The 10,504-nt window shown below is 47.6% G+C and overlaps 1 protein-coding gene across 6 annotated transcripts in view; it reads right to left on the bottom strand.

The window, feature by feature from the left end:
• Positions 1-10,504, bottom strand: part of SAP30BP (SAP30 binding protein) — a 51,760-nt gene that overhangs the window by 7,842 nt on the left and 33,414 nt on the right. For all 6 annotated transcript variants that reach the window (XM_019542574.1, XM_019542575.1, XM_019542576.1 and 3 more), the window contains one exon: positions 2,768-2,856. In XM_019542574.1, the coding sequence (XP_019398119.1) occupies positions 2,768-2,856 (89 nt within the window). The remainder of the gene's footprint in view (positions 1-2,767; positions 2,857-10,504) is intronic.

Here is a 10,504-nt window from a genome sequence, read left to right as displayed (position 1 = left end):
AGTAAATTGGATGCTTATCTTGCTGGGATCCTATGACCCCAGCTGACTTCCTGCCCTTTGGGCAGGGGGCTGGACTCGATGATCTCCCGAGGCCCCTTCCAGCCCTGATGTCTATGAAATCTATGAAAGCTGATCCTTTAAGCTGAGTTGGTCTCAGGCCTTCCAAAATACTTCCATAAAGTTCATAAAGAGCAACACTCCATTTACACATCTGAAGGGTACCCTGCTGTTTTGGAAGTAACAATTTTAGCAGGCACTGAAAATTGAGACCCTTAAGTCAGAAGCACTGAAAGACCTTTGATAATGGAAAGCATTTCACATTTAGAGCTTGGAACTTCCAAAAAGCAAGGAACTAAGGAGCCACTTTTAAAGTAGGAAAGAAACTCCAATTTGCACAGAGCATTACAAGATACAGCATGTCGGGGGAACTACTTCAACACGGCAGGCAGCACCAATACAAGAAAAGCCCCAAGGCAGTTTATTTCTGAATCTCCAAAATATTATCTTCCACTTCATCTCTGCCCTGGAAGAATGCCCGGTGTATTTAGTTGTACAGCTTGCAAAATGCAGTTTGTTCGGCTCGTAAAAGGATCGGGACTCCTTACTTAAAGGGTTCAAGGTTCTCCTGCAAACTCTGCCCTGTGAGAAAGGGAACATGTCTGTATTAAATCAATGTACCTTTGCATCAGTTACTACATTCCTCAGATCTATGCGCTCTTGCTAATTTACTGATTTCAGGCCATTAAAGTGTCACTCAACAAAACATAACTCAAGGGCGTGTCAAGGTACAGCACACAAAAGCCGGAGGTTGCAGTCTGTATGGTGATTCACAGCGACCTGCTATCTGTTGCAGGTTAGGCAACTACCTTATGGACTTTTCCCTACCATGCTGCTTTACTCCTGGGCTAGCAAAAAGCCTCAGCTGAAAGAGAAACATATTACAGAATGGCAGGAAAGAGCAGCTCTCTGCTTTCTTCATTTAATTTCCACCAATCTGTAGTATATAAAAATGGGGATCTCTGAAGTGATAATAGGGACACTTCTCTATCAAGTCCTGGGATCGGGAGATAAAAATGTAAAGGGGCTGCTACAGAGATCTCCTAGAAGCATATCCAAGCCAAGAACTATCATCAAAAAAATAACCCAAATCATCTCTTTCTGCTCTGGAGCAGATAGCCCCTCTGTCTGTTGCTTAAAGAAAAAGTTGTACTAGTTCCAAATGTACCAAGTCACTATTCACCACACTGGGAACAGCCAGACAATTGTATGTATTCCCCCAAATGCCTACTAAGTCGAGCCTCGCTTCTGCCTCAGAAAGGAAGCACTGTTTCAGCTTGGTTCAAAATGGATGGACAGCCACTTATGACATCCTATATGACATTTAGCTAGCCCCCAGCAAGCCAATGTTTTCATCTAGAACAGTGGTTCCCAATCTGTGGTATGTGTACCACCAGTGGTACGCAGATAACCTGTCAGCGGTATGTGTTAACAGTTTTATTGTAAGTATTTTATATGACAAAAATGAGCTGGTGGTACTTGAGGGTGATCTGAAAAATTTAAGGTTGTATCATTTTGAATTGGTGGTGTGCAATCTGTCAGTTTGGGAACCGCTGATCTAGAACGTACACCGAGGGGAGACTGCAAGCAGTTCTGCTACCCTGATGCTTCTACCACACTGAGAAAGACCTGCGACTCAGCTAACGCTGCAAATCACAGCCTTCTGCAGGACTCAAAGATGACTAGTTCCTACCGCCACTAAGAAACTCTGTCATCCCTATTCAAAGGATTCCTAGTATTAAAAGGCAGACCTCTGACATGCTAATGCCAAGGATTGGACCTGGACAGGATTTTAAACCCTGATGGGAAAAAATAGTATCTGGATCACTAGAGCTAGGCTGGTATTTAACATCCTCAGCATTCATCTGTATCTTTCTATGCTTGCATCACTAATTCCCCTGAATGTTTATCACTCAGAGAAATATGTAGGTGGAGAAGGAATCCAGTCAGTGCAGCCTCAGTCATTTCAAACTGTATAAAGAGTCTCAGTTTCATGCAGAGAAACAATGAGTTTATGCTGTCCTACAGAGCTCAATTTGCTGAGGTAAGATAGCAACTTTCATTCTTCATAGTAAACACTGGAGCATGGAGGGCCATTTCAGTGCATAAAACAATGAGACAGGCAAGGGGCTGATGCTCGGTTACTCTGAGCAGCTCTCAAAACTGCTGGCTGACCTAAATGTATAGAAGAGGAGCTACCCTGATGCAGTGTTAAAGCGTTTGAAATGTCAGCTTTAGGAGACAGGCCAGAAAGTTGTGCGCGAATACTGACGGGAGATCGCCAAGGTGGAACCCATAAAAAAAAGTGGCAGTTTCTTGATTCAGAGCAAAACCTGATACTTCTGAATTCCAGTTCTGCAATAAGCAAAAACAGGCTGTAGTTCTTGCCTCCTCCCATACCCTGTATTGTTATTCTTCAGGTGGTTCTGGGAGCTGGCCAAAACAACACAACACCCTATGAACACCTAAGGTGATAACACGATCCTGTTTTATATTTGCCAAATGTTACTTTGCCCAGTGCTGGAGTGTTAGCATAGAGTTCATGCAAAAAGGTGGCAATTAGTGCTTAGGAGTCTTGATGCTGGATCTGAGGTCAATATTGACCAGACAATCCAAGAATGGCAATGTGCAGATTCCTGGAGAATTGAAAAAAAATCTTCCCGATACAAACCCTTAGAAACTCAGAGCACCTAGAAGAGCTCAGACCTACCTGCAGTTGGTTGGAACATCTGCCTGGGGGCTCTGGAGGGATTTTTATCTCATCAGGAGACATGTTCCTTACTCTCTCAGAGAAGGAGGCTGAAAAAAACAAATGGGGAATGAGATCTGTTCCCTCTGTAAGTGGTTTTAAACTAACACAAACTTTGAAAACTCATTTTACTTTTCCGCTGCTGCTGTTATGCCATTTTGAGGCTGCAGGAGAGGCTTAAACAGGGATGGACTTGAGATGATTTGGCAGGCCTGTGCCAAAGGCTCAGAACTTGCGGGGCTTTTCCGAATGAGGCTGGAGAACATCAGCAGAGCTGTGGAAAATCTGCAGCACTTGCAAGCACCTTATGCTGTGGCTGATGATAGCCAATATTTAACCCTTCTCCTTCACCACTACTTAGAATAGCGTTTTGCAAAGCCTGGATTTTTCCAACTTACCTACTCTCCACTCCACGCACAGAATTTGCAGTTTGCCTTTGATTATCCAAGAAAGCACAAATGGCCCTGCCTGCACAGGGGGTGTTATGTTACTCCAGCCCTGTGCACCTTATCTCTGAAAACTGCCCACAGTTTGGAAATGATCAAATTGGGACTTGCTTTCAGGACACCCTCCTTGCATTGAATCATGTGCACTGCACTGAACAAGATCAGTTCCCCTCCAAAGCTGCCACAGATAGTCACTGGAAATGGCATTCCCTCCCCCAAAGTTAATGTTTTCTTAACAGATGCTCTGATCTTTACTTATGCAGTGGATCTGTCACTAGAAGGAATGGTTTGTCCCGTGGGGCTGAGGACAGAGCAGTACAGGCAGGCAGGGCTCTTCAGCCAGGTTTTGCTGTTGGTGTTACCATCACTGTGGTATTTGGATGTTACAGTCTGCTCAAGTCACTGAGTTCAAAATACCACTATGAAAAAGGGACACAATCCTCTTCTGCTTGTACCTTTACCACACAGCTAAGAAGCAAGGATTTAAATTGGATGGGAAAGCATGGGCAAAGGGGTGTCATGTTGTATGTTTCGACAAAAGCCAAGTTCATGCTTAAATCTGAAATCTCCTAATGAAACACCTACCACCCGCACCACATCACCCTTGAAGCAGTCACGATTCCACAGCTATGTATTCCCAAGTAGAAGCCAATTGAGCTGCAGCTCCAAAATATCCCAGCTAAATCCCCTTTGACTGAAGCCCAGAAGGGCCCCCCAAAGGCTCATCCAAGTATATACGGCTTGTATTAGAAAGCAAGATAGTAGGCTATCACATCTCTGCAGAAAATTAACACTACACTTGTTCAATGTTGCTCTACTTCCTCGTTCTTTTTATAAGAGCATAAAGCAACAAGGACAATAGCCCTTGGGGATGTGGAACTGGCAGGTGACCACTCATTCTGTTTGATCAGGAAGTTATGGAGAGTTAAATTCTTTGGCAGTTCCTAGTCACAAACAAAAAAGTGATCTTTGGCATTTGCTAAAAGTGCGCCTCTGTGGAGAAGGGAAAAGTTGCCAGAGCGCGTACAGAAAGGCAGTCATACTCCAGGGCTTCTTGACAACAAGGCCAACATTTGTTATAGCAGACAGCTGCTGGTGGGATGGGGAGGTCTTTAACTTAATTAGAATTTCAGAAATGCAGAAAAATAAGAGAGCATAAAAACAGTGAGTGATAAAAAGGAGATGAGGTTCTAGAAGTGGTGAAACAGATGAACGGCCTCAAAGAAAACATTCACATTTACTGGCAGAGAGATTACAAGAGCAAGGAAGTTACCCAGGTAAACCTAGGCTTAAAAGGCAAAGGACCCAAACTAAATTCAGACACAGTCTTGAAATCTCTGGCTTTTACTCCTCTGCAGAGGACTAAAGGCTCTGGTTTGACTCTCAAGTCTAACCGGAGATGTCTCAGGAACTCAGGTGAGTAGCTAGGGTGAAAATCCCTGAAATAAGGAAGGTTTGGAAGGTACAAATCAAGGGAGGAAACATGCTGGGCTTATGCTGAGAAAGGGGATATTTGGACCCAAAGTAATTCAGATCCACTGTGAATGAGTGATGAGCAATTACTTCAAGGATAGGAGGCCTAACTTGAAGGAACAAACGAACAGCAAAAACACCCAGGTGTCTCCAGGTATACTAGCAATTCCAGAATAACCACAGATACATAGAAGGTCTCGGAACAACTCGCTTACAAGCAGCAATGAAGACCACCGACTGCAAACTATAAATCCGTCCAGTGAGCTGGATGTGCTGATGTAGGGAAACAGGTGTTCTACAGGTCAGTTTAGAGAATCTAAGGAAGTGCCTTGGAGGCACTACCTTCTCCCCATCTCTTTCCCAGCCCAAACCAGGATTATCCTCACATTTCAAAACTCTTGCATGAAAAAAAAATTAGCCACAAAACCTGATTTAAGGTCTTGTTTGTTTGGGCCTTTTAATGCATGTTTTAAACAATGAAACAATGCAGAGACCTTTAGAAATGAAATCTAAGGGCTCTGTTTTCTTCATCACTTTCTATGCCTGCAGATGTGAATGTGCCTTGGTAACTGATGCCATGGTGAGTCCTCACAGAAAGCATCCAGATGCTTTGTGCATCCTGGTATCCCTGCAACGATCAAAAGCTTTACTTTATGCAGATCAGAGGAAAGCAACACTAGTTGCATGCCCAGTCAGAGGTTGCAATCTGCTGGCTCCTGGCCCAAAGTACTTCCATGTGTGGAGAACACAGGAAGTTGGCTATTGATATGATGAATCATTTCAGGCACACCCAAATTATGGCTAGCAGTATAAGTATATAGCTGTACCTGGTAGCTATGGATCTGATCTGGATGAGAAAAATTCATGAGGAATGGTTCTTAAGACTTGAATGATTCAAGCTGGTTGTTGAACTGGGCTTTGAAGCCTGTCCCTTTGAAGGTATCACTAGATCAGCAAATAAAAGTACCTCTCCTTTCTGAGAATGAACTGCTGGCCAACACTGCCAAATCTGTGGATGTTCCTTGACAGATTCACTTAACCAGTTTAAAATTCAGTTCATGAGGCTACAGCTCAGGTAGCTTTTATGGATACCTACTGCTTTTGGGGTAGTCATTGCAATGTACAGGTTTCCCTCGCTTTATGCGGGTTATGTGCAAATTCGCTTTTATGCAATGACCCTTTTTATACCAAAAATTCGTTACACGCAAAATAAATTCACTGTTATGCAATCGGTGTGGTGGAAGCCTGCAGTCAGCTGCTTTGTGCAGTGCATCATGGGAGTGACATGCACCAAAATATAGTCTCCTGTAGGGATCTATGGTCCTTGCTCGTTGTCTGCCACACGTGTTTCTGTGCTTGCCATCCCCATTATGGTAACATTCACCACCACCCTGGGCTTGTGTGTACTGTCTCCTGTTGCTGAGTACCAAAATTGTCTTGTAAAAATGGTGGAAGTGGGTTTGGGGGTCAGTACAGTTGAGGTCTTGGAATGCATCCCTATTTGTTACATTATAAAGTGGGCTCCCTTTATGCAAATTTGAGTTATGCACCATTTTCCAGGAATGTATGTACAGCATAAAATAAGGGAAACCTGTACCCAAGTAAGGGTAAAAACGCTTTCAGATGGAATTATTTTTGTTCTCCAAGGAGGAAGGCGATCAGGATTCTTGTAACCAGGATGGTTCAGGAAAGATTCAGACATCAGAACTCAGTAGGAATAGTCATTTCCCAGAGCTCCTGATTAAAGAGCACAGCTAATCAAAGATTATGTTATTGGTCTGCTAGTTATCCAGATGGACCCAGGGTGCGGTGGGGTGGTGGAAGGAGGTTGTTTGTTTTTTGGGGGGTTTTTCAGTCAACAAAGATGCACAGCACAAAAAGAGGGAGGAAAGGAAAGAAGCTCTGTGAGTGGTGAGTCTCGCACAGGTGCAAACCCGTCATGCCCCCCCCTCCCCAGCCCCCCGTGACCCCCAGCAGCTGTGGAGCACCCCGCTGACCCCCAGCACAGCCAGAGTAAGAGGGGTCCATGGTGGGAGAGACACAGCTCAGCTGCGAGGCAGCTGAGTGGAGCCAAGGAGGGTCTTGTCCCACCCTACTGCCTAGGGAGCCACGCGACCGGAGCCTTGAACAGGACGTGCAAACAGGTGCGCTTCTGGGTCCAGCGTGAGAGTTAGCATGGGAGTTCATGCAGGAGGGTGAGCGGGAGGGCCGGAGGCCCTGCCAGTGAGCCCTAGGGAAGCTACTCCCATCAGCAGCCATCAGCAGCTGACCTACCAGTGGCACAATGTGAATGGGCACATGCCGCACCCCTCGGGGTCTGCGGCCCACCCCCCCGGCACCTCAGGGGCCTCCACGCAGACAGAGCCCCTCCCTGGCTCTCAGCTTCAGGGGCTGCCTGGCTCATTTCCAGGCTTCTGGGACCAGGAGCATGGCCACATCCCCTTGTGAGGTTTGCTCCACTTCGGAGTCTCTGGGGTGCCAGACAAAGGAGCTCCAGGCCACAGTCCAGAGACTGTGTGCCATCGGGGATGGCAAGCAGGAGACAGACTCCTACCACCAGGCCCTTCACCCCTTGGAGGCAGAGGGTAGATCAAGGTCACCTTCTAGGACAAGGGAGGACTCGGGGATCTCCCATACTGTCTAGCCAGAGGGTTGGACCAAGGTGGTCAAGGGGCCCAAGGCCTGCCAAGGTCCCCTCCCCTCCGGAGCTTTGCAACAGGTACGAACCTCTTGCAGCCCCAGTAGAGCTTGCAGAGATGCCAGCTCCTGCAGACCTGGGAGGATCACCCACCCCTACTCTCTCTAAATTGAAACACAGAGTGGTCGTTGTGGGAGACTGCCTCCTGAGGGGGCAATCTGCTGCTCCGACCCCCTAGCCCAGGAGGTCTGCTACTTCCTGGGGCATCTGGGACATAGCAGAGAGGATCCCAAAGATTATCTGGCCCTCCGACTGCTACCCTATGCTCTTTATCCAAGTGGGCATGAATGACATGGCTCGGAGCAATCCCAGCCAGGTCATGAGAGACTACAGGGCTCTGGGAGCGGGGCTTAGGAGGTTGGGGGCGCAGGTGGTCTTTTCCTTCCTCCTCCCAGTTGTGGGTCATGGGCTGAGGAGGGAGAGATGGGTCGAGGTAGACAACCAAAGACTGCGGTGCTAGCGTTATCGTGAAAGCTTTGGTTTCCACGATCACAGTCTGCTCTTTGGTGAGAGGCAGTGGTCTGCTGGGGAGAGACTGCCTCCACCGCACTCCACTGGGGAGGAGGCTCTACGCAGCCAGACTGGCTGACCCGCTTCACTGAGCTTTAACTAAGCCCACTGGGGGAGGGAGGGACTACTGCCCCTGCTGACCCGTTGAGCAACCTTTGTAAATCCAGCAGGCTAAAGTACTTAAGGGAACTCACCTCTACCCTAGTCCTGGATCGATCTGTAGGGAAGGCAGGGGCCTGTACACCAATGCCAGGAGCTTGGGGAAGAAACAGGAGGAACTTGTCCTCCTGCTAAACAAGAATGATTATGACCTCATAGGGAATTTGCCAGGGAACTGGCTGAGGCTGCATGCTCTCAGTGCATGGTTCCCATGGGAGACTAACTACCCAGACATCTCATGGGAAGAGCACTCAGCCAAATCCAATTTGTCGCAAAGCTTCCTCGTGTACGTGGACAAGCTCTACCTGACTCAAGAAGTCTATGGGCTGACAAGAGGTAAAGCGTTGCTGAACCTGGTATTGGCCAAAAGGGATGACCTAGTCAGCAACCTAAGAATCGATGGAAAGCTGGGCAATAGTGACCACGAGCTGATCACCTTTACTATCCATCACAAAGCTGGCAAGTCAGTCAGCAATACAGAAGTCCTCAACTTCAGGAAAGCTGACTTTGACAAGCTCAAGAGGCTCATTGTCGAGGTCCTAAGGGACCATGACTCGACAGGAAGAGGAGTCCAACAGGAGTGGTTGCTCCTAAAGGGAGCAATCCTGACAGCACAAGGGATGGCCATCCCATCTCGGAGGAAGGGTAGCAAAAGGGCACAGCAACCCCCTTGGCTCAGCAGGGAACTTGAGGACCTCCTATGCATCAAAAGAGAAACTTATAAAGGATGGAGAGCTGGAATTACCACCAAGGAGGAGTACTCAGCACTGGATCATATCTACAGGGAGTGGATCAGGAAAGCCAAGGCTGCAACTAAGCTCCATTTGGCTTCGCATATCAAGGATAACAAAAATTCCCTTTTCAGATATGTAGAGAGTCAGAAAAGAAGCAAGGGTAACACCATTGGACCCCTGCTGAACCAAACAGGACAGCTGGTAACTGACACCCAGGAAAAGGCAAACCTGCTTAACGGGTACTTTGCATCAGTTTTTCATCAGTCCAGTGGGACTGCCCTGCTTAGCAAGACATGGGTCAGCCAGAGTCAGGGAGTATTTATACCCAGCATCGGTGCTGATCTAGTAAAGGATCACCTTGAGAGGCTGGACACCTTTAAGTCAGCTGGTCCTGACAGATTATACCCTAGAGTACTCAAGGAGCTGGGAGGCATCACAGTCCAACCATTGGCAAAAATATTCAAAAACCAGTGACGCTCAGGTGAAGTACCTGAAGACTGGAAAAGGCCAATGTGGTACCCATCCTCGAAAAAGGGCGAAAAGTAGATCCCAGGAATTACAGGCCAATCAGCTTGATCTCAATCCCTGGTAAGATTCTGGAGAAAACTATCAAGAAGACCCTTCTGGATAAGCTAGCTGAGGGCAACATCATCCTGAGGGATAGCCAGCACAGGTTTGTCGCAGGTAGGTCTTGCCTGACCAATCTCATCTCCTTCTATAACCAGGTGACCTATCACCTGGACAAGGGAGAAGAGATTGATGTCATCTATCTGGACTTTAAAAAAGCCTTTAATCTGATTTCCCATGACCGCCTCATGGAAAAACTGGCCAACTGTGGCCTCGGCTGATGGCTGGGAAATTGGCTCTGAGGTCGGACCCAGAAAGTAGTGGTCGATGGTAGCGACTCATGGCGCTCCGTGAAAGGAAAGCTATGCGTCCCTGCAAGCCAACACTGGCACCCACAGTGGGCAACTTGAGACCCTCTGGGTTAAAATCCATGGGGAACACAGCACAGGGGATACTATGGTGGGAGTCTACTACAGACCCCACAACCCAGGGTCAAGACCTTGACCAGGAGTTTGCCAGGGAATTAGCTGAGGCTGTGCACTCCCAGTGCATGATTGTCATGGGAGACTTTAACTACCCAGACATCTCGTGGGAAGAGCGCTTGGCCAAATCCGAGCGGTCGCAAAACTCTCATGCGTGGATGACCTCTTATCTGACACAGGAGGTCTACGGGCTGACGAGAGGCAAGACGCTGCTCAACTTCCTCCTAGTAACTGGGGACAACCTAATCAGCAACCTATCAAAGGGAAGCTGGGTGCCAGTGACCACGAGCTGATCACTCTCACCATCTGCTGTAAAGCTGGCAAGTCAGTCAGTAATACAGAAGTCCTCAACTTCAGGAAAGCTGACTTTGACAAGCTAAGGAGGCTTGTCAGCGAGGCCCTCATGGGCCACAACCCAAAGGGGAGGGGAGTTCAGCACGAGTGGTTGCTCCTCAAGGAAGCAATCCTGGAGGCACAAGCAAAGTCCATCCTGTCTTGGGGGAAAGGCAGCAAAAGGGCACAGCAGCCCCCTTGGCTCTCCAGGGAACTGGCAGACCTCCTGCATCTTAAAAGGAAGACCTACAAAGGATGGAGGACTGGAACCACCACCAAGGAGGAATACTCTGGTC

This window comes from Crocodylus porosus, unplaced genomic scaffold (genome assembly GCF_001723895.1).
Source record: "Crocodylus porosus isolate Cpor-Errol unplaced genomic scaffold, CroPor_comp1, whole genome shotgun sequence".
Lineage (NCBI taxonomy): Eukaryota > Metazoa > Chordata > Crocodylia > Crocodylidae > Crocodylus > Crocodylus porosus.
This window is presented reverse-complemented; position numbering and strand designations above follow the sequence as displayed.